The sequence below is a fragment of the Lampetra fluviatilis genome, chromosome 16 (assembly GCF_964198595.1).
Source record: "Lampetra fluviatilis chromosome 16, kcLamFluv1.1, whole genome shotgun sequence".
Taxonomy (NCBI): domain Eukaryota; kingdom Metazoa; phylum Chordata; class Hyperoartia; order Petromyzontiformes; family Petromyzontidae; genus Lampetra; species Lampetra fluviatilis.
This window is the reverse complement of record NC_136290.1, coordinates 10017068-10044705: the sequence shown is the minus strand read 5'-3', so window position 1 is coordinate 10044705 and position 27638 is coordinate 10017068. Positions and strand designations below refer to the sequence as shown.

The following is a 27638-nucleotide window of genomic DNA, read 5'->3' as shown; positions in this document are numbered from 1 at the left end:
CCTGCCACGCAGATAAAATTATGTTTCATCCCAAGAAACATTTAGTTTTAACACATTACAATGCAAAACACTAAAAATACAGCACTTTTTAAAGCAACGTACTTGTCAAGAGGCTTTTATGTCATAAATTACTTTAAACTGTCTCTGTGATAGATGCAAAATAATACTGGAATCCATTTAAACACGAGTGCACATTATTACCGCTTTGATATTGAAAATAATTTCGCAGTCACTTAAAAGATGTATTTAAGTTCTGAAGAATCAAGGTAAAACGGTTGTACCTTACTGTTGATGAGCTCCAGGCAGACAATGCTCTGGTGAGAACACCTTGCCGCTGAAATGTTTAATTTTAAGGACGAAAGTAAACCTGTGTTGCCACGACAACTTGATCAAGATGGGTGCTTTTACCAGACCCCCTCACAGCTGCCACTTAGCTTACTAATCCACGTGAAGTGGCTGAATGATTTGTAATGTGAGTCATTTTCTTCACGTAAAAAAAATACCCCAGCATTGAACACATAAAAGTCATAGCACAAAGCAAAAACCTATTTGTCTCCACCGAATTTAAATTTAGGCACGAGAACATGCTTAGTGTTTGTTGCGCAACATACACAAACGCGGTGGTCAAAGCTACTGGCTTAAGACAGATTACCTCAATTGTTTGGTCATGTTACAATGTTGCGTCTCAAATGGGATTACATTTTTTTTTTTCATATTTCATGAAAACGGGACGTTTAATAATGTATTTTATTCATTGTTTCTGAAATAAAAACATCAACACTAAACACAACAAACGTTGTTGATAAAAAAAAAACTTCCAGTGAAAAATCTTCAATTTGTACAAAGCAAAGAACGTCAACTTTTAACACAGATCACAGATAAGCACACAGCAACATGAAACCTTTTAAAATAAAATAATCTATATGCATAAATACATCAAATATTAAACGTTAAGCATTCAGCAAATCAAATCATATGTATTAGTGTTGTACAAATGTCTCTCGATTCATTGCTTAGGTATTTGAGAGCCTGACATTGCTAAATATTTTTTTATGTAAGTGGTGGACCCAGCTGAAGTGGGTACATCCACAAACTCCACTTTCGTGGAATGAAATGGCAAACATCACGCCAAGAATGGCACAGTTGAAAGTGGTCCATTGGCTAAGAACATTTTTTTTAAGGCTACAACATTCCCCAGCTGAGTGGCTGGTCTTAGTGTGAAGCAGACTCGCCTGATACTGAGCAATTATTTATTCAAGCCACAATTTAAGGTTTTAGAACAGCAACTAGCATGTTTGTTATAAAATAACCATTACAAATAATACCACACAAGTCACTCACTTTCTTCAATTTAGTCCCTTTAAATGCCCGTTGTCTATAAAAAGGCATGCCAATTACTTATAGTATGATGAAGCTTACATATGGTTGTAACATTAATTACAGTTAAAAAAACTAATATTCTACAACACTCTTTTATAAATACGATGTTGTTGTAACACATATCCCCAACCATCAGTGTTACACTGTATCTTTGACACACCAGTTGTCAACGTGATGGTATATTCTGGTAAATGCCTCCCTTTCATGTTTTAATAGTGAATTAAGTAAACACAAATCTACATAATGGATTTAGAATGTGTTCCCACATATAGCTTGTTTACACATACAATCCAGGTCCACAAACCACTGCTTCCGCAGTTATAGATCATTCCAGTACACTGTCCAGGTCACAGACTGCAAGTGATTGTGGGCTTGCATATAATCGTCCAAGATGACCCTTGAATGCTCTGCAACAAATACGCGCACGCGCACACACACAATCGGTCCTGTTGTGCGGTGGCTTGGCACATAGCAAAAGTACAGCATGTTTTGAGATTAATCTGGCATGGGTTTCTTTCACATCACAAGGGACGTATTAACTCCACTTTGGCGACAAAAAATTAGGAGGCACACATTTCACACGGATACCAAGTGAGCAATGGATATTTGTCGCCACTTAAAAAAACTGCTTTCAATGTACCGTAATTATTGTAAAAATGTCTGTACAGCTGCATCGAATCAGCATTGGCAAAAACCGAACCAATCAATGGAATACTAAATAACATGCATCACACAGTTGTGTCGTACTACATACTGCAGTGGTATATTACTATGATAGGCTGCGGAATATGCATCAGCACTGGCCAAGAGCAATAAATGAAGTGGTGGCCGTCTTACAAGTGCCTCTACCAGTCTGATTATAATAGCAGGGATTTACCATTTAACTACCTCTACAGGCCACACCTGGAGAGAATAATTTCCAATTCTCCAAACAGATCACGAAGCCACAACACTCTAGAGGTTCGGGGCACAGAGGGGAGAAGCGACATTTGAACAGCAATTCATGACATATGCTGTGTGGGTCTGCGTATTACTGTATTCATTGCACAAAGCATATTTATCTGAGGACAGCTGAAAGGCTTGGTGAATCAATTGAATGCCAGTGTGCTTTTAAAAAGGCTACAATACACACCACCATGATTAGTATAGCTGCACAGGTATGTTATCCACTTTGTAGTGATGCATTTAATTGAATTGGGGGATTATGCAGAGCCGAGTATTCCATTATAATTTAAACTATGTGGTAGAAGTATGCAAACCTTGAAGCAGAATAGACAACTATTCCCTGAAATTAATTAACATAGAAATGCTACGATTCACCATGAAGAATGATACAGAAAATATCTGTCATTATTACAAGGCCAGAGGGTTTTACTAGAAAAACTTCTGAACGAGAATAGGTCCATAAATCAGGACCCGAAATGGTTTAAATTCAGCACTCGTATGACAACACGATAGAGTATGAATAAGTCAAAAGGGTTTAACCTGGATTTAAACAAATTGATTTGATTGACTGATAACCTTAGCCATTGTTGCATTTTCCCCCTACAACCTGCATGGATGCCACCTTAACAGCATCGATCTACAGCCCTTAACAATCCACTGCTGGATGCAGGCCTCCCCAAGCCATGTCTGTCACGTGGGTTAATTGACCATACCTTACACCATGCTGGTCAATGAGAGTTGGTAAAGGGGTGTCCAGGACAGGTTCAGGTGTCACTCACCACTGATGTTAGCGATGGCTGGGAATTGAACTCAGGTGGACGAATTCACAGTGCTATGCGCTCACCAGTGTGCCACCGCTCTAAACACCCCCCCCCCCCCCCCCGACCACCCTCCCACAGCATAAACAGCGTTAAATGCATTCTGACCTGTCATGAGAGGACATTCGTGGAAGTGCAGGTATTTAATTTGTGGGCAGGACTTGAGCACAGCCTCCACTGCCTTGTCTGTCAGACTCGGGCAGTGGTCCATGTGCACCTCCTAGAGGCAGAGGCACATGCAGCGATGCATAGCGCACTCTGCTCCACACCGAACACACATAAATCTCCAGCAGCTAAAAAATTATTTAACAAAAACATGTCCACTCCTCGGGAGTAATAGAGGCTTTGTAAAAAAGAAACAAGAAGAAAAAAATCCGCAACACATGCTAAATAAAATATACTGGGATGCTCATTTCTACTCAGAAAATGACTGACATTTTGTAAAAGTAGATTTTCATTTAGCAGAATCTCCTCATTGATCTGAAGGCAACCATAATCTATAAGATTTTTAGAAAAAAAAAATTTTCATTCCAAAAACAAGACAATAAAAATTCAAAGCATTGTTTGCATGCATAAGAAAACACTGCACAACATTAAAGTGTAATACATTTTCTATATTAATGCATCTGTTGATTACAGCTTGATTATAAAAACAAAGACTCTATTGTATGTTAATATACCACACATTGTTATAATTATCACAACTGACTACTATTATCACACCACAGCTACTATTTCCCAGATGGAATAACCTAATTATACAATGACTAAAAGCCATTGTTAATGCAGGGCTGGGTGGAAAATAAAACATGCTATTTAGGATAAAAAAAAACTGATTTCAATTGCAGAATGAATCCCACAATGATCAAATTTGGTTTATGAAAAAAAAATGCATTACGTACTAAACTTAAGTGTCAGTATACAGCATCAGGTGATGTGAAACTAAAGTGAGCCATATATTAAAATGCATCACACAGTGGTACACAGGATTACAAATAACATCTTAATTGAATTCCACTTTTGAAAACGAAACCCATGTTTGCTATACATTTCCGGATATGTGGCAGTCTTTTTAACAAATAGGTGTACTTGCAGAAATGTGCTGCTGCAGTTTCGGTTGCTGCTGTTGCAGCAGAATTTGGGAACGTGCTGCCCACTGGCTCAAACCATAGCACACTGTGCATATTGAGTGCACTATGTACAATCCGTCACATTCTAGCTGTGTCAGTCTAATGGACGAATGGCCATTAAGAGTTGGAAGCCCACTGCGAGACCATATTTATTTAAATTCAACGGATATTTTTGCTGCAGAGACACCCAGATGATGTATGTGTGGTAGAAAGAAGAGTATGCAATGCAGACAGCAAGTTACACATTCCTACAAGACAGAGTAGTGAGCGAGCTTATGAAAACATTCACTAAAGAAATTTGCTCCAATGAATGTGCCTGTGCTAGTTTTAATCAAAATATTTAATAAATAATCCAGCCGTTCTCAATCCACCAAAGGGTCATGGAGATTTTACCATACTTGACCACGCTGGTTAGTGTGGCTTAATAAAAGGAGGGAAAGGCAGGATTCCTTCTGATATCATTTGCCAATTATGCACGTATGTTGAACTTATTTCACACCACGTGTAGCCAACGGTGCTAATCATGTTTGCCATGTTTGAGAATCGAACTCGAGTCACCAGGTTTATACCGCTGCCCACTAACAACTGATCAACCACTCCACTCCTTACACGAAAAGGCAAATATTATTTAACAACAGCAAATCGTGGCTTGGCTCTCATGTAACTGCAACGTTCTTGGGCATTAGGTTTGCAGTGTATAATGTGTGAAAGTTTGAGCATGTGCACATTGCAAAAAGCAGAACACCAATTGTTTCCCAGTTTTCTAAACCTCGGAATGTTTTGCTTTTAATCCTCAGCAAAGATTCATGACCAATTTCATGGCACGTATTATGCATAAGTAGCTCACCTCCAAGGATTTGGAACATGCCCCATTCACCAGCGCAATCACACCTTCATCTGTCACCTGTCCCGAAACATGAACATCATGTATTCACTTAGCAGCAATAAACAGCACACAAGCTGTGAAAAATCTAATCACACACGTTCATCCCCACAAGGTCGCAAAACACATTTTTTGATGACATGCACCAAAAATATTTAAAATTTATTCAAATTTTGTTGAACATGACAATGATGTTTTAAAATAAATTATTTTATATGAGATCCACTGCCGTGAGCTCCTAAATATAAAAATCTATTTTCATTGACGACAAAATTATGTATTAACATTTTAAAGACTATAGCAACAATGTCGATTAAGGAAATTAAATTGACAGATCAAATGCAAAATTGCACAAAAACAATCATATGGAATGTATATATCCCACACATATGAACTATTAATAACGAGCTATCATATCTTTGGGGGTCAATTAACAAGGCGAATGACGTCACAAAATTAGCAACAGCATGTTCAAGAACACGTCTCGAAGGGGATAAACGATAACTTTGGGAGAGTGGAGGGACGTGGCATGTGCTAAGCCGCCCTGTTTGATAAGTGCTACAATTCAGATGTGAAAGGTGTTGTCACCCTGATGTGTTTTGGCCAGTTTTCAGTGTGTTTTCCTGTCTAACTGATGGATGAGTCAACGTTCAGCCAAAGTCATGGCCAGGGTCAACAAATCTGAAAAAAGTCTAACATTAGCCAAGACCAAAGGCCACTCAGAAGTTCAATTATGTGGGAATTCAATAAAGGTTGGTAAAGTAAGATATCAAATGCAGAGCCCAAGGACAATTTGAGTGCTGAAATTATGTTAAAGAAAAATATGAAAATAGTATTATTAGAGGTTTCAGAGGGTCTGCGTTTGTGCCATTTGCTACACTGTTAAGCAAATATTCACGTACCAGAGCTCACGGGTGAAGTCTGCAGATATATGAACAATTTAAACTGGTTAAATTAGCCGCTTCATCCCTACACAGAGATGGGAAATCTATCCAAGGGTGCAAAAAATGAGATGGAAATGAATGGACAACCAACTGGCATTTATAACTCTACTGCCAACAAAGTGTCAGTGTCATTTTGGAACACCATAAATCATCTGCCAGTGTAGGTACTTGTGTGTCCTGGCAATCAGCCTTAAAAATATGCACAGACCACATATGCAATGCCAAAAACATTGGTTTTTTTAATACTCAACGGCTCATATAAATTGATTTGAAAATATACAAATATAAAATACCACTGCAGAAGTACCAAATTCAATTCCCGATGAAGGCAAGGATAACTGTCAGAATGATGATTAATATCTCAATTTTTCTGGCCTACACTAAAGTATAGTATTGTATTAGATGTGGTAAAGTGTGAATTGTATGAGCCAAATATGTAGAAAATAGAAAATGCATTAATGAAGTAGCAGTCCTCCTGCTGTGTGTGTTTCACACCTGATGACGGTTGCTTGTGTTGCGATCTAAATGTCGTGATCTATTATTTTTTCTACCTACGTGACTTTACTGAAAGAACCAAAGAGTATGGATTCCTGCAGTCATGAAAGCTTCAAATCAAGATTTAAGTAAAACTGGTTCCTCTGTTCAAAAACTGGATTTAGGTTTAAATAAAATAATTCAACAAACAGTAAAACATATTCTTGGTTCTATCAGTAAAGTCACACCTGATGATGATTGCTTGTGTTGCAGTCGAAACGTCGTCAGAATTTTTATTGTTTTATATATATATTATTTTATTATTTCCGTTCTACGTGACTTTACCGAAAGAACCAAGAATATTAATCCCTGCAGTCACGAAAGCTTTAAATCAAAATTTAAACAGTAAAACCTATAATTATTTAGCTTATTTATAAAGTGCATGTACAAAACTTTGCCTGTAAATGAAGTTGGTGCATTCCGTATACAGACAACAAAGAAATGGATTATCTAGCATATGTAAAGGCAGATCTATACCTTGTGTGTCAATTTACTTGCGTCTTATCAAAGCTGGGACGGAGCAGATAAGCACGCTGCTTAAACAGGTTTAGCGAAAAAAACACGTGTGTCCTTGCTATAAAGGCAAACATTTATTTGCTTTCAAGTTACCTTGTTTGTGCAAATCAGATAGTAAACACAATACATCTTATTACGTATGCATTGCATCATGTCGTACGATCTGCACATTCTTATTATCTGAACCGATGGAAATGCTGCCACAAACCCTATATATTTACGGAACAAACTTTTGTTCAGTTTTCGTACACATATAAAAAAAATACATCGCATTGCTTTAGCCCGTGCATGTGACGCAAACGTCATACCTGCGTTTTAGCAAAGTTAATGAACTGCAAGGACGAGGAGGCACGCCCCAAGGCGTGAAGAGAGGCATCGCCCAGTCGATGGCAGCCTCTCAGGTTTAGGATCCATAGCTGTGGGCAGGATGCAGCCAGCTTTATTATTGCCCGGTCGGTGAGCTCTGTGCACTGCGACAATTCCACGTCCCGCAGCAATGGGCAGCACGCTGCTAATATCTCCACTCCTGCACGTGCACGCACAAGTACATACACAATTGCTGAGAAAAGCAGGCACAATCCCATGCACGCAACTTAATGCTGTCATTTACCATTTGGAGCAACAAACTCAAATCTAGGGTTTTCAGTTTCAGTAGCACATGCAAGTGGTTAAATGATAATTAGAAAGGTGTACTATCATAATTTGGAATGTAATAAAACACCAATTTGTTAATTAAAATTTAATTATATGATCATAATAAACACATACAATTGTGTGCATTGGAATGTAACATTTGCATTGTATGCACATTGAATGCCAATTATATGTCACTGTAAAATTTAGGCTAATGAAACAAATAACACCATACAAACAATAAACTTTATTAATGAGATGGTAAAAATGTGGCAAAAATATATATTTTAAACATACACATCTATTGTGGTGGATGTAGCACTTCCTGAGGCTGTAGGGATTATGAAAATCATTACATACAACAGATACGAATTGAAAATCATGCATTCGATGTCTCCGAAATTAAAGAAAAATTTTAAATGTACCATCAACGCATGATTACATGCCTAATAATAATGATAATTAGCATAATACTATTAATACTTTCTATATGAGCCACTATCTTGGCTCTATAATACCAACGCTGAGCTGTTTGCTGTGCCAAACATATCGTTTATCCATTTAACAGAATAAACTGATGGAGGAACTGTCACCCATGTTCAATTATAGCACCTGAATCGTGAGAACACAAGCCACTCCTGGGATTAAAACATTCCAAATGGTCCAAAGTCGACCACCAGATCAGTACAAACCCAACCATGAGAAATATGTAAATGCAATTTCAACGGTAATGTAACCATTCGTACATTAAAACTATATATATTAAGCTTAATTTGAGGTATAGTCAAAGCAGCACACATTTATATGCACAAGCACCTGTTGGAAGGCATTCCTCTAATGTTATACCACATTCAGTGGTGACAACATGAAAAAAGAAATAATGCAAGGCTTTACTGAAATTGGCCATGCTGTTGGAGAGGTTTGCGGATGGGTCAAGCACTCAACGTGAAACTGTTATTTTGGGACCACTTGAGGCATAACAAACAGCATTTCCAAACAGAATTACTTGTTTGAAGTACATTTTAAATATTGTAAATGGAGGCCCTTCAAGTGCCTCCAATCAATTTCAACACTGGCTTCCCATCACTATTTCCTTCAAATTGCATTACATTAAGCTTAGCTGCAGCCTGAATCTTAGCTTTTTCCTCTTTAGCCTGGTGGGTTAATCGTTTTTTTCTCAGACCCGTGTGTGTAGTGTGTTGACGTACATTTATTTGTAGAATAGTTAAAATTACTATTTATTTAGACGGCCGATATTCCTATTCACAAATGCTTCATCAAGGAAATGCACATTCATGTGTGGACTCCACAAATAGTTTTTTTTTGGGATCATATTTGAATGTTACCATTTTTAATAAAAAATACGAAAATAAATATTGACAGCATGTCTGTTATTCATCCACTGCTGGATGAGGTGCCCAAAAGCCTTGTAGGCCATTCGGCCATGATAGATATATGATGAACTACACTTAACCACGCAGGTCAGTGTGAGCAGTGAATGTGGGGTGAATGTAGAAAAATTGATTTTCTGCACTGCCCCCTATCGCCCAAAATGCCTATTGCACCTGGTTTAAGGGCATAATGATCACCCATCCGGACATTATTCAGGCTCAACATCTGCTTCTTGTCTGAGACCGGAGGAGATCGGTTTGGTAAAAAAAAAAATCTAAATTGCTTTATCCGTGTACAGATATCAAAATATACAAAAGATAATACAATGCATTTGTACGAGCAATGAAATCGTTTTTTTACAGGTACACTCAAAAATATCAAATGCCAATTACAAAGGAAGCTGGGAAGACCAGTTTAAAGTGAAAAGTTACGTAATTATTTATCTATCTAAAATACATAAAGTTCAACCAAATGTAGCAAATCAGAAATTATGCTTTAGATCCATTAATTGGAAGAAGAATCTCATTAATAGCTTTTATGAGAAATATGCAATACAAAAACATTCTTTGAAAATTTCAATTAAACACAACTGTTTAGTTTTCTTAATGTGTGGCTATTACGATAACGTTCCACCTTGTATTTGACTAAAAAGAAAATAATTGGCTTTTCAAGAATGTCCTTTAATTTACATGTCTCATTCACGTGTATTGCTGCATTTATACTACAATACAACTACAGCGCTTCTATGGCAGTGCTTGCTTTTAGTAAAACCTTTTACTAAAAATAAGACTTCAAATATACCAAGGCAATCCAAGTTAGGTAAAAATATAAATGTACAAATATTGAAATCATATTAAAAAGAAAAAAAACATGCACGGTTATACATTTATTGAATAATATTACTCGGTACACGTGTACTTTTCTGTAATTTGATTAGTATTACGTATTAACTATAGGAGCCAAACAGCTATGCCTTATTAAAAACTAAAAATTTATATGACAAAGAAATATTATATATGAAATGCCTGGTACGGTTTTCTATATAAAACACAGATTTATTACATCTTATTCTAATAAAAAAAGCCTCAAAACCTGCTTCAAGCAATATAAATGTTTCAGGAAACATCTGCATAAAATATTCCTTTCCTTCAAGCTGCAATTAATTTATTTTTAAACATTCATGAACATTAAGAAATAAATGTCCTGCGCGGCAAGCAGCAAGAACACGATGGGTTCATGCATAATGGAAAACCCTGTGATTTAGCTACCAACAAACGCTGCCCGCAATTTCTGCCGATGCATTGCTATGGGGGTCAATTGTCGCGCGAGAGTGGGATAAATAAAAACCTCGCCGTTTAGAAGGTGACAATTAGCCTGCATCCAGCGCACAACCTCTGTGAGCCCTTTGTGTCTAGAGCCGCCCGTTTCTGCGTGTTTTACGCGCACCGACAGGCCGCGGCATATGGATTACAGCGCCGAGATGGCTTCCGAACGACATTCATCTTCCTTGCCATCTGCTCCCAACGACACCTCTAATTATTCCAGCGCAATCATCCTGCCACAGAGCCTCATGCAAATTACTGCTGGCGCGGTCCACAGCGACTGTGCCAACGCATGCAAATTACCGTGAATTAAAACATTACACAGCCATCAATTAACATGGCTCTTCCCCCGGTTTTGCGAAGCCCCGAAAAGGATTTGTTTTTCAAGTGCAAAAATGTACGATCTTTTCTTCCCCGCTTTCCAGTTTGTGTTTGTTTGCATGCACTCTACGTGATGTGCTACGGACTTCCCGTGCTATATTCTCTAATATAAAGTGTCCGAAAAGCATCTGCACAGAGAATGAATGACGGCTCCGCAAGATAATATCTCTAGCGGCATTAAATTTTTATGCCAGCAAGGACAAAAAGGCCTTCAAATCGGTCACCCACAATGTCTTGTAGACGCCGTTCGCCATCGATTAAGGAGAGATTGATGAGTCTAAAGAAAACCGTTTCCAGAGAAAGGAATAAAGATGGATTCTGGAGAAGAAAGACTCTCCGCCGCCAGTAAATTACGTGTCTAACAATGTTTGATGACGCACATTTCCTGGTGCCCTGGCCACAAATGAAAGCCCATCCTCAGCACACTTCTATTTGAGGCACAAGGAAGGGCAACAACACACAAGCAGCAAGGGCTTGCAGAGAGAAAGCAGATAAGAGGCAGATCGATACTCTAATTCTGCAGTGCACCCTCTGAGTTCCCTCTCAGTTCAGTCATGATTCAGGTCCAGCTTTTCAATAACTTGTGGCCCACAATGACACCTGCATTTTGCAAAAAAATGTTTCAAGCAGATATCATTGGTTGCATATGCCTACTTGTACAATTTAATCGAATATAGTAATGCTTTTGTTTTAGATGCATACAAGCAAATAGCGTTTCAGTATTGTTTTCAATCCTTATAAAAAAAAAAACTTGTTGTCTTAATGGAGTTTTATTTTGAAATAAAGGATATGAGTGACTGAATGAACTGCTTTTCAGTATTCATATGAAAAAATAATTTTTTTTTAATGCAATGCCTTCCAAGTAAATATAAATGTGAATGCGTCAAGACCTATCACACTTATGTTAAGATTCAATTCCACAATGATTCGATAAATTTTCAAAACATCAAAGTATATACTGTGTAAATAGAACATTTTAAATACTGTTTGTATTTGTTTTATGTTGTTTACTCAATTGTAGAGTTTTGTTCGCTCCATTAGCCTAAAGGTAACATTTGCCTATCATTTTCGTTTCATATGCATAATTTTATTTTTCTTGCACGCATGGTTTGATTAATCTTTCTTAGGCATAAGGAAGAATTTTCATTGAGGGATCAATACATCGCGATTTGATTACTTTTCACGTTTACCAATTCCCACGTGTCTGATGATTGGTATACAAGTCCAGCATATGGCGAGCACTGAATCAATTAAGTAGAGAATGTGTGTATGTGCTCATGTGTCCCATGTAACGCAGAGAATCATCTTAGCTTAAATCATTGCACTCTCTGTCATGTGGAATCTGTTTGCCAATCATCAGGCATGTGCAGCATGACATGTAACAACTTAGTTTGTTTTTGAATGGAAACAAAATTTGGTAAACATGAAGAAGAATACCGTGGCAGGGCGGTGATGACGAGAATTTGGAAATCCGGTTTTAATGTATGGTAAACACTGCCAGTAGGGTGCGATGTTTCTCCATCACGTGACTGCAGGGGTCACTGTAAAGAGGCCCCATTAGTCCTGTCACAGCTGACATTAATTATATCATTGCCCCGAGCTAACACGTTGCTCGATGTGTTCATTTATCCCACGTTGAAATTTTACTTTAAATTTTAATTTGAAGACAGAACTTAATGGGCCGCTTAAAGCAGTGCATTATTTGCTTATACCCAAAAGCTATGTTTAAAATGTGTAGTTTGTTAATATTTAAGGGTACGTGATCTTTATATGTTTACTGTAATTACAATTTAAGTTATTTGTGATTGACATTCTTCAGTGTTTTTACTTACGAAACCTCTCTCTGATAACCTTACGTAAATATGATAAAACTGCACGCAGTAACATCTCTACGGTACAACACATCATGTACAGTGTTTTATTTATCCATGAAAGCCTTATTTATTTTCAAGACTTTTTCAGGGTAGCCCTTGCATTGGGATATTTGAACATCTCCGATTGTAAATGTTTTTCATATGGGAAAAAATCGGAGTACTTGGACAAAACCTATGCACTTATGGTGATAACGCTCTCAGATTATCAAAGGTCCACACATTCTAGCTGCCACAGAGCCCATGTGGTTTGAGAGTTTCACTGATCAATGTGAACCACCAATATTTGCCTTAAAATCATATATTAGAGGCGTGTGCCACTAGACAACAATAACGAAAAAGTCAAATGTAAAAATCTATTATAATTGTACAACACACTTACGTACAGTAGACTACAAGTACGCATTTTATAAAAGGCAAAATTACAGCGTCATGAAAATGTAATAAGTATTGGATGTTTGATGGTCTAGAGGTCAAAGGTGTTTATGGTCAAGTTCATGATACACCAGATTCGTTCATACTGAACGGATCATTACGACATCACCAGCCAATAATCTGAAAGGTCATAAATAGAACATATTTAATTCTCCAACTTTGTGTGAGGACTTTAAAATATAGCATACAAGAGGACACTGCATGACGCACATGGTCTTTAGCCAGTTTAACGGAAAGGAAAATGTACATGGTTATGTACACTCCTAAATTGCTGATCGTTTACTCTTCCTGCTTGTAAGAAAGTATAAGGAACCCTCTTGTCTATTTATAATTGTCGAAAGTATTGTTACATTGGGTGCAATTAATGGTGGCTATTGTGCAAACAAATGCTAATCCACACCCAAACACAGATGTTCTTTCCATGAGCCTGTCCAAATGGGTTTATATTGATGGTGGTTAGTTTTACTGTTTAAAGGTAAAAAAATTACGCAAAAAACATTCCAGAATTGTATTTCTTTAATTTAATATAAACATCCACACTGGTTTTTTTTCTTCTAAAAGAACAAAACATATCACGGAAAAGTATGTTCCTTATTTTCTACATTTAATTGTGCACAAACGGTAGTGTTAAACGACTGTGCACTGATAGTCGCGACTCAGGTATCACTTAAATTATTTTTTATTTATTTGCAGTTTGCTTTATTTGCTACCAAATAGTTAACAATAGCATGGCTATATGCAAAGCGGTACGGACAACTTAAGAAGAGCATCGATAACAACTAAATAACGGTGGCTGAAATGGGGACCTCAGACTTGCACGTGAGCAGCCGTGTCTTTCTACTAACCCTGCCACTCACGTTCAGCAGTGTGCATCTGGGATGTGAAAATGCACCCCTCCCCCTTTCCCCCTCCATGAATTGATGAATTGTCACTATTCAGGGTCACGATTCAGTTCATAAATCGATTCTGTTTTTTCACTTGCGGTGCATGTAAAATTTATGGTATATATTATGAATCTGTTGAATTTAGTTTTAAAAACGTGCAGTAGAAATCATAAATAATCGGGTGATTCGACGTGTGTCTTGTAAGCATAAGAATCAATTCTAATCATGAAACGTACATTTCCAGCGCACATTAAATCCAGACATTAATATTTAATTGTAAAAAAATGCACGTAAGTTGTGAAGTTCACGTACAGCCCTTGAGTCAATCCACTGCTGGATAAGGGTCTTCCCATGCCATGCGGGTCATAAGGATTGACCGTGGTAATTGGTGAATACTGGGAGCAGATGAAGAGCAATGCAGTACAGAAGAATGGACTTTACTCCATAGCCTTTCACACCCGAATGCATTGTGGTCACCCATCCAAGCACTCCAATCTGCTAAGCTTCCCGGGATCTGATGAGATCAAGGATATAGGCATGTGTGAAGTAAAAGTATTACAATACCATTCAACTATAAAAGTTTAAATGAGCACCCATTTAAAGTTGATGCAAAGTTGGTAATGTTCTAACTCGACTCATGAAACCTCTTAAGGTTCCCACTATTTATAGTACATTACAGAAGTGCTTAGTTATTCGAATGTGCACGGAAGAAAAGTTAAATGCCAGCTGATGACAGCACACAGCAAGTGCTCCGAACTCCCCCCACTGACCGCTGTGACAGTTGACCGCATGCTGTGCACTGTTCCATTAACACCCCGCCTCCTGCGGCCCCCGCCCCGCCCCCCAACATCCCAATACCTTCCTCAACTGCATCATCAAAAGAATCCCTGCCGGACATGCTCAAATTTGCATTTGGAGCCGGCTATGCTTCCCCCGCACCCGTGCGCTCCGTGGAGCGGTAATTAGCTGCTTTTTTTTGTTCCTTCATTAGCACAGGTGGCAAATGAGGGGAAAGTCACTTCGAGGCACATTTAATGTGAAGAATGCAAGCGCGGCGCTTAACCAGTACGTGTTGTGCACTGGAAATGGCTGCGACTTAATGCAGCTCTGTGCTGGCATGGCAATACATTTATTTTTTTTGGTCACTGTAAATTGTAAGCAAGTATACATGATGCACATGCCTACAGCGCCTGAGAATAAATGCGGTACAATGCACTTTTTATTGCATTGTTCAAAAAAAACATATATTTTATTATTTAGAGTTGTTTTTAATAAATAATAATTAGCATTAAGTGGAAAACCAAAATAAGCTTTATTTTTAATCTTGCACAATCCAATATAATGGTATGATTATTTGAAACATTTCTCAGCTGTTTATATATTCCGAGCCACTGTTTGAACAACCATGACCTTATCACTGGGGCTGCAGTGATCTTATCAGAAAAACAGCCATTGCAAGGCTGCCATTCATCCAGCCGCAATTCTCACTTGCCGCCTTTGCTTAACGAAGCTCTAATTACGTGCCTTTGTCGGGTGCTGACAGGCCGTGGCCCAACGATAAAGGGCAGCCTTTGTAGAATAACCCCGCAGGGAGAAGAGGGGGCACGATGGAATATGTCGGTCATGATTTTGGTAACCCTGCGGTCTCGCCTCACCCACTTATGCCTTCCCGGCACCGAAAGGGGTCTCTCATTACCTTGTCTAATTCTGCATCCCTCACCTCGGTCCCCACTATGAATGCGGGGCGATAAGCAAAAACGCAATGTGTCCCGTGAATGAGGGTAATGGCAAATGGAGCAGAGAAAAAAGAAATAATCATTATAGCAGTAATTGAAAACATTACAATAATGGAATTGAAATGCCTTTCGAATCCAGCTTTATCCTAAAGGGAGCATTGTATTTTTTTCCTCTTTAAGAACACAATTACAAAAGAAAATGTTCTGCTTTAAATGGTTTTAATAATTATACAATAGGGATGTTAATATTGAATAATTTCTAACAGTGCTGGATGTCAAAATACAAAACGTAATATTACATTTTTTAAATTTAATATAGTTTAAATAGTAGGCCACATTTAAAAATAAAACCGTTATCCATAGCATATGTAAATTGTTATGAAAAAATCACGCGCGCACTGATTTATTTAAAAAACTCCCACGAATGTAGGAAGACAACTGCACTGAATAAATTTAACAAGTAAAAGAACTACCTCAATTGTATGTCACAGTAACCTTTACAAAACTAGTGATTTGTTCTAAGTGGCAATTTGCATATTTATTGCAATCAGCAGAGAAACACAAAAGGTTATTTGTAAATTAAACCATTTCCAGCATCGGGTCACCTATCACCAACAGACAAGAACAAAACAGAACATCCCTCATCCTAACCTGCATTATTGACAATCTGCCTTCAAACATTTTCCAATTCGGATACTTTTAGAACTAAGGACCACAAACAGATTACAATGCCACATGACGGAACACATGACAATAGGCTAAAGCGCAAGTGGCTTAATACAAGCTTATTGTTTCTGGCTACTCAAAATGCAAATTTTATTCAGGTTCTGCTAAGGCATCTTTTTGGTTTAAACAAATGTTAAGTCGTGTCGAGTGGGCTTTGATTAACCAGTTCACCTCTGTGATGGTAGACAAGGCAGCATGAGTGCTCGTCTGTTATGCGCATACACAATGAACGCGCTTTTCATTTATTTATTGGCCCATTGTTGCACTGCCCTTTGATTCTGCGGTATACCCATGCTTATTCTTAAAACATCGGTTGCATGGAATAAGGCATTGACATTTCATCAGAAATTAATGATAATCAGCAATTCATCAGGGCTACGCACAGAGAATTCTGCAAGAAGTCATGCAATGGACAAGCACTGGGACTTGCCCTATTGATTTAAGCTCTGTACAACATGGCATTTTATCTGAATTTCATTGCATTTTCCAATGAGAAGTCTTTGCGAGTGACTGAATTGTTATTATACTTTTTCACCAGTATCAATCACAGCCAGGCAATTTTTCCCCCCTGGTACAAATTACTTCATTATGCGTGTATTTTACTGCAAAGCAAGTTCATTATTGGATACTTAATAAGCAAAATATAGTGTGATATTTCCTGCATACCTTTCATTGAATAAGCTATTTGAAAAATGCTGCTGAAATTTTGTACTGGATGTTTCGATAATAAAATACCTTACCGACACATTTGCAGTTAAGAGTTTAAGGCCAGTATCAATCACTAATGGATTGTGGTATATTCCTTGTTTTTAGAGTTTAAGGCCAGTATCAATCACTAATGGATTGTGGTATATTCCTTGTTTTTATCAATCAAAAATAAAAAAATATGAATGCACAATATTGTCTATGTGTGTAAAGTTTTGCTGGCTGCCTTCCTGAATGGCTGGCTGGCGTGCGGGCGGGAAGTGCACATGCGCAGTGGCGACATTGCCATGCACATTTGTCTGGTGACATCACCCACATCCAGTTGAGTTGAGCTGGGTTTGTGCGTGCTGACATCACCCTCCACCCCAGCCATGTATCCAGTGTAAATGCAGCGCTAGTGTACAATAACATGGGTTTGGTCTTCTTTTGTGCTATCAATGGAATTACATTATTGTATCCTTATCCTACACGCAACATTCACACACTTTGTACATGTACAATATGAAAAGTATTTTAAGCTACGAAACTCGAATATATACTATATCAAGCATCTGCCTATTTTAATTCAATAATATTTTGTGAATGTTGTGCAATCTATATACCTTCGGATGTGACATTGGTGTTGTTCAGTATTAATACGAGAAGGAGCTTGCATGAAGTCAGCTGCCTCAGGCACTCATCCGTGATTCTGCACCGAGAGAAGTTCAACTTTTTCACCTGAGGGTTCACAAACTGCCACAACAGACCCCACCGATAGATATGGTCAAGGCACAAGTTTCATTCACACCCTTTACATGCTGTCTGCATGGAACATACTTAAAGGCACAATCTACTGCGTGCAATCACACTGTTTGTAAAATAAAATAGGCAAACATATGTTCAGTGGTTTGCATACTGTCGGCAACATATCACGAAGATTCATCAGAAAGAAGTCATTAGACTTTCATATATGTATGTTGAACTTCTTTCGCACCATACGTAGCCAACCGTCCTAATCAGGTGTGGGGGAAGGACAACAAACTAAAAACAAAAATCTCTTTTAAAGAAATTAGTTTTGAATCTATTTTTAAGAGTGCATATTCTCTAGTGGCTCCCTAATATCGGAAGGCACAGCATTCCAGACGGCCAGAAAAGTGCATCCAAAAATGCACGATGCAGTGACTGTATTCATTCGATTGCTAGCCAATAGTCACTGCGATGATGACCAGAGTTTGTGTGATGGTTTATGTTCCTTGACGAGATCAGCAAGTTATTGTTGTTCATTTATACTTGAGATGTTGCTGAAATGTAAGTGTGTACATGAACGACCTGTTTATTTGTCAGTCCACTGCTGAATGAGTGCCACCCTACTATGTCTTGCAGACCATGAAGGGTACATGGCTACATTACACCACAATGCCCAGTAGAAATCTATTTTTGTACACGATCCTTGCCCATCAAAGCACTATCCAGGCTCAAACCTGCTTAGCTTCGAGGTTTGATGGGATCAGGCACATTCCAGGTGATTTGGTCAAAGCATAACTATTAGCATCGTTTTCCAAATTTAGGCGCACTGTAGTATTATAACTTTCAAGCTGCATCTAAAACAGGGGTGGGGAACCTTTTTCTGCCAAGTGCCATTTGGATATTTATAACATCATTCCATACAAAAGTATCAACTTAAAAATTAGCCTGTTATATTTGGTCAAACATTTAATTAACTCACCCCTAATGTGATGGCTGGAACTGCTTCTCTTTGGTGAGGCATGTGATGTTAGCTGGTATTGATGATGTTGCTACTCGCAACTGTTTTTCCAGGTTTGCTCCTAGATTTATTGAATTTCGAGTCCCGCCTGCGGTTGCCTTGGCAGGGCTAGACCAAATTATTTCGTGGGCCTTATATGGCCCGCGGGCCGGACATTCCCCACCCCTGATCTAGAATCATATAAAGTAGCAATAGACTTAGTATAAAACAACGTGTCTCTACATGCGATCAACAATTTTAGCATATCAGTGAGTCGTTAGAGTCTATGCATACTCATACTGTACCACTTAACATCACCATCACCAGTAATTGGTGTCTTCTTGGATACTGCATAATTAATATAATCTGCATTTTTGCACTTCGTCAGAGCCATTTCCCTCCAATGGTATATTGATGTAGTTCATCCTTAAATGATTTGATATGTACTGTCAGCAATGATGTTACATTATGCCTAACATGTCAGAAAGGACTTAATTCAATTAAATGTTAACATCCTCTAAGATACTTGAGTGTCTGTGTGCTCAAATGTTAAGTGTGTAATGGCAATATGCCAGCATTGCCCGGCTGCCCACAATTTTCTTTTTTGTTGTTCATGCTTGCTAATATTCACAAACATTATTTTGCCAGTGTGAAGTATTCAAATCTCTGCATCTTTGGAAAGAGCCGCAACAATGTTTGGTGAATGTGCATGGAAATCCCCAGTATAGCATTACATCGCAGATATGCAGCAGTCAAAGGGATATTTTTCGCACAAATGATGCTCTGCTATATAATACGGTTATGGCTGCTCTATTTGTTGCACATGCAGATCTAAATTCAAACGTGTGCAGCTCAGATTTACGTTTCTGCTTGTCACATTGAATAACAACCACAGCCGTGTAAACAGTCATGGTCTTTGTAATTTATTGGAAAAACCCCTCCATGACTTATATGTGAAATTACACAAACCTACTTGTGCAATACAGCATTTTTTTCCCTTAAGCAATTGGTGTCAATCAACAAATAACAACTGAACCAATTCTCCCATTCTTAACTAAAAATTCTCAACTTAGCATAGTGGAGCAGTAAAGGGCTGTAACCCTTAGCATAAAATAAGACATTCTCTCCATTCCCCTTTATTTGAGGTGTAAAATTGTGTCAACTGCGCAAGTTTATAAATGACATACAACTGCACTGTGGGCTAATGTGAATGGGTATGTGGGGAAAAAAAACGAAATCAAATCAGCAAAAGACAAATTCACTTTAACCCTATTTGATGATGCATTGGAAATGTTAACACGTTGTATATTCTCAAAGTCGCAATACTGTTCTTACTAAAATGATCAGAAAACACACCTTGCCGATGTTCTGGTCAGTGATCTCTCCTTGCTTGACCAGCAGGTAGAGGAGTTTGGTTTTGAGGTTGTGCGGCAACTGCTCCACGTCCCCGGAGTAGCGTGGAAATGCACGCGCCACAATCTGCAAACTCCTGCGAAACAACGTCGAGGTCAGTTTGTATGAATGTCTTCACGGCTTGTTGCATCTCGACATATTTTTTTGTTTAGTTTGTTGTCCTTCCACCGCACCTCCGATTAGCACGGTTGACTGCATACGGTGTGAAAAAAGTTCAACATATATGCCGAATACTGTACGTTATGGAACGCCTTTCACTGGTACCTCCCATAATACACTGTTTAAAGTAAACCATGTAGATTTATGCAGTTTATTCTAGTCACACTATTTTAGCAATGTCGCCTGGAGCTATAACAATGAGTTATGGATACCCGGGGCAACAACGAAAATTGCATTCAAATAAAGAGCAATTCTAGTTTTCCTAACATTATTTATGGACAGCACATAAAAAACTAAATAAAAGATGTACGCTTCATGTTATATATTTTGTATGCACTAGCGTGAAAAAAATAGAAAGTGATAATGTATAAAAGGTATTGTAAACTGAATTTTAATACTTATTTAATATTTGACAGTTGTAATAAAAACATGTATTCACAAGACCACTTCGCTAATATTAATATGGAATTTTCAAAGCTTTTTTAAAAAGAATGTTCGATTGTATGTGTAATTACACTCAATCACAAATCTTATATTGAGCATTAAACAAAAAATGTCAGCACATATTAGTGCATGCCTGTAAAATCTAAAATAGTACATCTATAAAAATGTAATGAGGGTGAATGGCAACTAGGATTTTTGAAGCTCAAGCCATGGTTTGATGTTTAACCACATCCGAATTTGCATGAGCTTCACGGAGTACAAAATTACGAAGCATCACTTGCATTATGCTTCCAGCTACATTCCTCCAGAGGCCAATTAGTCCCAGAACATTAATTAATCAACAGTGCCATTAGATGGAGTGCAAGACATTGTAGTTAACACTTTATCACTTCATGTATATCAAACTGCCGAAAGGAAATAATTGGCATATTTACGATGATACTAAGGGAAATCAAAAAAGTTTTGATGACAAAATAAAAAGTCACATCAGCAAAGGTGCACTTATTTTAAAGGTAATTATTCTATGTACAAATGGCATAAGTCCAATGTGTTCAGGTGTATACAGGCATACATCTTATAGCGATTCCTCTTATAGCTATGTTTCGTTATAACGCTCTTTGTCCTCGAGGGAAGTTCCTTCGAGGATCAGCCCATATATGAAAGTAGGCATGGCGTTGCCCCTAAGGGCGTGTCTTGGCCCATATATGGACTTATGGAACCTGAATCGGTGATTATCGATTAATTGAGGGTTAATCGCTGCATCAATCATTGGTGATCCATGGATCGAGTAATCCCATTGGTTAGGACTTTATAGCTTCCCAGGGAATGTGTGTACGGAAGACGGTGGTTTATCCGATGCAAGCTCTGACCGAATGCACTGGTGAGTACATATCCTATTGTATTTTTTTCATGTAATCATTAAACGTTATTTAATTTATGAAATGCTTTAATACATTTATCATGTCTACAGTATCATTATTAAGGCTATTACTGATACCCCAATGAAGCTCATATACAGGTAAAAGAAAATAGCGGTCGGTAATGCATCTCCATTGTAACCATGTTATAATGTTGTCCAATAGCGCTGTTTCTTATAGCCCTCCATTTACCAAGAATGCACCCCGAAAGCTATACGAGGTATGCCTGTATATTTTTCCTATAACCTATAACCACTACAATTAATGTTTCCATATTCACAAAAATACAATTTACTTCATGTGCAAGGTGCTGAATGAATATGTTATTGTGTATGTATAAGCATTTCTGTACACAAATACATGCATGCATTAACTTTACAGCTCTGGATTACCAGGTCTTTCTTACCAAATCATACATATTGGAACATATATATCCAAGTCAAGCTGAACTCATCTCCTTTGTGGTGCTGAGATAGTGTTATACATTCCAGATTTGCCCTTGATTGTATACCTTTGAATGTTGAAGCGCTTACATTGCGTTGCTATATTTGTTGTTATTGTGTATATTGTTAGTTGTTGTTATGTATGATAACGATCTGATATCTCGTATAAGGTACTTAGTGGGTCTCTCTTACAAAGCAGCCTATGACTGAATATTATTCACCTGCGTCATGAAATAATACTGAACTGAACCGAATATTTATATGAATCTATCGATAGAACAATCGCTTTTTTGAGAATAGGATTTTTCCCCTTTTTTCAGGCAACAAAAAAAACACCTTTTACAAGGAATAATAACTGCATTAACCACAATACTTGCGGTCAAAATGCAAACAAAAAACATCCTCTGACAATATATGCATTGTCTTTTGGAGTCCTCTGGTCTAACACCGTTTTGAGACAAGGCTAAAAAAAAACTGTGGTGTGGACCAATCAGTTTCAAAGACAATGCATATATTTTCAGAGGATGTTTTTTGTTCGCATTTTGACCACAAGTATTGCGGTTAATGCAGACATGATTCCTTGTAGAAGGTTTTTTTTTGCCAGAAAAAGGGGAAAAACCTATTCTAATATTTTGGTACCGGCAAAGGAGGTCCCATGATGTACGGGTAATCGCTATTTTATTTTCACTTAGTGTAACTGATTTATCAACTTTTGACAGATGATGGACTGGTCAACTCCTTCATGGGATTTAAACTCACGATCTTGCCAATGTGAATTGGGTGCTCTTACCATTGCCACCATGTTAAATATCTATCTGAGAAACACTGGTATAAAAAACATGTCTATTAAAATACATACAAATGATCGTGGACAAGAAATTCCCGAATGCAAATTGAAGCACCGGATTTAAATTATGTTCTGGAAGAGTTAGAAAGCTTATATGCCACCAACAGTCAAGTCTATGCTTATAACAAGGCATAATCTGTAATATATCTCTTTTTTTATTTGGGTCCCAAAATTATGGCAGAGAGGTGTACTAGTTTTACACTTGACAAAGGGTCTGCCTAACGTTCTTAATTGCTTTAAGTCTCACGTTTAACACTTACAAATATACAATTCCCATCATCAGTGAACCAAGTAATTAGTGTCCCGTGAAGAATTATGTCAAAGCCAATAGAAGGCGCCACTAACACTTACTACACTGTACTATATATTACACAATATATTATAAATACAACCAGCCACATGACATTGAATTAGATTTAAATGTTAACTGTTTATTTTTGCCCGTAATTAGTATTTTTTTCTGTGTGGCAATGCTGAAGCATAATTTTCATTGTGACAGGCTGTGATCACTTCATGTGTTGAATTTACTGGGTGCAAAGACCACCCTGACAATCTGGAGGTTGTCCAAGAGAATCATGTTGAGTTTTTTGTGCATGAGAAGCAAGTAAATTTCATTTCAATTTCTCTATTTGGGCTCCTCCATGTCAATTTTATTGACGACTCAATTTTGAAAAAGGCGTTCATTACAGTTATCTTAATTTTCATGCTGGCTGGAAACTACAGTATTCAGATGTTCTCCTATCTCGCATGTATCCCCATATGCCACCTTTACTCAGCTTCAGCTCAGATGTGCATATTTTACTTACACTGAAGTCACACATTATGATGATATAGTTTACTTTGTCATTATTTATAAGTATCTTAATTTTTTCATATATTTAGTCATGGCTATGATAGATTTAGTCATGTTGGTGCTTATATTTAAATTATCTTTAACTTACAGTGATTCAAGATCCTTATTGTTAGCTGGGCAAATCTCACTGTGAATATTATTGAATTTTAAAACTCTATGCTTGATTTCCGGAGACTAAAATCCCACTCCTCAGATAAAAAAAAAACCCGTTTCACTATTAAAATGTATGGCATTCTCTGCTGTCCTCATCTCACTGAGTTCAAATATGTCCCAATTTACGTCTCTTAGTTCCGTCTCCATTCATATAATATTTGATTTGCCAAAATATGCGTGTTTTATGTAACAACGGTCAAATCCAGCAGCCATCATTCAGGAGGAAAACCCATATTTTTGGAAACAAGTAATGTGAGCATGACAGCAGAAAAAAGGAAGTTGGTGATTGGTAATTAAAAAATAGCAGTCTTAAGAGATCATGATTGAACTATTATGTGCATGCCACACAATATTAAAACGAATGCAGTATTTTTTGTTATTGAAAATTATAATAGTAAAAATATATCCCAGGATGTTTTCACAAGAGTTAGTTGCAGAGGTCATGCAAATAAGTAAATAGTGCCCTTTGTAGAAAGAAAACTGGGAAAGCTCCTTGACCGGATGGACTATGTGGCGCATCGAAAAAGTGGGAACAGATTTTGGGTATAAAAAATTGTGACTTCAGTATTTACTAATTTTCTACATAGAAAACACCATAATTGTGAGAAAAAAATGACTTGGAGAACGACAGGGCCATTATTCCTCTTTCTGCATACAGACATATAAAGTGTTAAAGGGGATCATTGCAAACACAATCATGCAAAACTTAGATGCCAACCAACTGCTTGAGCAAGCTGGTTTTAAGAAAGGTTTCTCTCTCATTGAGCACACACACTATGAATAACATACTGGAAAATTGTTTAAATATCAAATACCATTATGCCTAGCCTTTGTAGACTATGAAAAGGCAACTTACTGGAAGTGATGCAGTCATCCAAGTTCTCACAAACACAGCCTAAAAAAAATATTTAGAAATAATTAAAATAATTTACATGAATGGTACAGCTACAATGAGATTGCATGAAATATCAAAATACACTTGGAGTCAGACATGCTTTCACCACAATTATTCACCACTTGCTCAGCACTCTGACAATATCCCACCCACATATCTTGCTTTTGGTCTTCCGTTAAGGATTGCCAACCTCTGGGTGTCACTCACTGTTGCCCGTCTCAGTCACCTGCCCTTCGAAATACCGCACGCGTGTCCCACCCATCACAGCCTCACCTTCCTGATCACACCGACAGTACTTTCCTGCCACTTTCTTTTACAAACTTCCAAGTTGCTTACCCTATCCTAAAATGTAAAAAAATCGTAGCCTATTCCGCGCACAACTGCATTCAAATGCTATTTTTTTCCCATTACAATAATACGAACTGTTTTTTGTTATCGAACATAACACTGTATATCAGCCACATCACAAATGGGAAATTGTCCTAAATCCCTCCCCGTCCTTCTCAGCAGCATAAATGCATAGCCAATATTTAGTGGATTGGCAGGTCGAACGTGGTGGGTTAAAGTGTGGGTGCTCCCACCTCTTCAAAGACGTCTGGCCAGCGTGGAAGACTAGGCAAAACATACCCTCCAGAAGGATTCTATGGAGCGCTCTCTAGTAGATGCCTTTCCAGCTGGAATGGTATGATCAAGCAATTGCAGGGCTGCACCTGTATCCATTTGAAACCCCTAAAGATGAATGTTGGAGGCAGTAAAGCAAGTCGGTGGTGTTAATCTCCGTGCAATGTTCTGGGGTTGTGTAGATGCTCACTGAGCGTATGACATTGTGGCATTGAAGGGATTCAATCAGTCTTGAAGGATGACCATTTTTTTTGTTTTCAAAGACTGCTCCATGTTGCGTAGGCGTGCGTGCATCCACCCATCGTCTCGTGAGCGTGCGATTGCTTAGGAGCTGCGCCTTCACCGAGATCTTGCTCTACCTCCAACATTACAAACATCGTCGACTGTGGCAAGAATCTCGAACCCAAACAACGGGGGGCACACACACACACCACACACATGGGGGCAGCCCGCGAAAATTACCCCCTTGGGGCGGGTAAAACCCCAACGGTCGTGTATTTATTATTTGCTTGACACTAACATCGTTCGACGATGCGGCGACAAAGCACAATGCAACAAGACGAGAGGCAAAGTGTATATTGAAAGAAAAAAAATCAGAATACGCAGTAAACAACTCACGCAGTCAGCAGCGTCTGTGGGGATCGCTCCTCATCGAGGATCATCGGCCATGCGCGCCCCGTCATGACAACAAGGGGGGGAGGGGGGAGAAGTCAACAACTCTGTTTACAAACAAAGAAAACACCGAGCGTGTGAGGGGGAAATGAACGAACTGGAAGTAGGCCCACCACAAGCCTGGGCGGCTTAAGCTGCGCCACCACTTCCCATTGAGCGTTGCAGAGCGTGCGTTTGTAAATCGTAGTCCGCATGGGGTAGGGGAGGGGCCCTCGTCCGCGAGCCACGTGACCAAGCGCGCTGCGCCAATCCGCGCTACGGATTCCAAACAGCGAGGCGCGAACGTCCGGGTGCAGTTGCCGTGGCAACCGAGAACGCCAGCGTTCATTAAAATCGCTGCGACTGTACAAGACTGTACTGTTAAATCTAAAACTATACAGATTTTATTTTCTTGGTAAAGTAACGTAGAAGGAAAATAGTAAAAATATAAATTTTATTTTAAAACAAATTTTATTTTATATATATTTTATATATTTTTTATTAAGAATATGAATCCCTGCAGTCACGAAAGCATTAAATCAAAATTTATACATCTTTTATTTTACCAGGTTAAGGCCCCACTGACCTATATAACTCTTTTTTTTAAGAAGCGACTTGGCCACACCAATGATAGCTCAACGAAGTGGCTTATCGTGTGGACACGTAATGCAGTTTCAGTTTTCAGTTTCATTTATTTGGTATCGCCCTGTGAGCCATTCGGCTCTTGAATCGGGTGCAACCGCAACAAACAAAAACATGAACAAGAAAACATATTAAAGTGACTATGAGCAAACAGAAAAATCCAGGCAAAAACTGCAAAGTCTTCCAGAAAAAAAAGCACCGTACACCAACGCTGTGCAAAAATCCCAGTGGGATGCAAGTCAAACAACAACAACCACAAGACAACTTCGATTAAAGCCATAATGCAGCGTGATTCTAAACGTGGAGGGAAAACCGGAGGATCCCCAGAAAAATCCACACGACCACGGGGGAGAGAGACACGCAAACTCCAAATATACAGCAGGCGTCAGGGTCTGGATCAAACCCACGACCTCCTGTAGACCAGGCGAGGAAGTTAACAGCTCCCCAACAATACGAATTGGCCATTCAGAATCGGAATATTTATTTATACTGGAGGGAAACATAGATTATGTCACACGAATGTCACTTCACTTCACTTCTTTATGCTCATTAGCTGCATGGCTTTTACAATGCCCAGAAAATATAGTTCATTATATACCAAAGCTGAATTTGTTTTAATGATCAGAGCTCGAATAACCCAAA

The 27638-nt window shown here is 38.3% G+C and overlaps 1 protein-coding gene across 2 annotated transcripts; it reads right to left on the bottom strand.

The window, feature by feature from the left end:
- Positions 1-733: 733 nt before the first annotated feature.
- On the bottom strand, positions 734-26556 carry LOC144936519 (protein AMN1 homolog). 2 transcript variants are annotated; one of them, XR_013637433.1, is made up of 7 exons: positions 26322-26556; positions 20315-20447; positions 17838-17967; positions 7459-7676; positions 5121-5177; positions 3252-3401; positions 734-1787 (listed from the first exon to the last, which is right to left on the bottom strand). XR_013637433.1 is itself a non-coding variant. In XM_078863683.1 (7 exons), exons 1-7 carry the CDS (start codon positions 26384-26386, stop codon positions 1699-1701), a joined length of 804 nt encoding a protein of 267 aa, XP_078719809.1. In that variant the 5' UTR covers positions 26387-26556; the 3' UTR covers positions 734-1698. The 2 variants fall into 2 exon arrangements, 1 of the variants encoding a protein (XP_078719809.1); XM_078863683.1 differs by having other exon boundaries at positions 3252-3363.
- Between the last annotated feature and the right edge of the window lie 1082 nt (positions 26557-27638).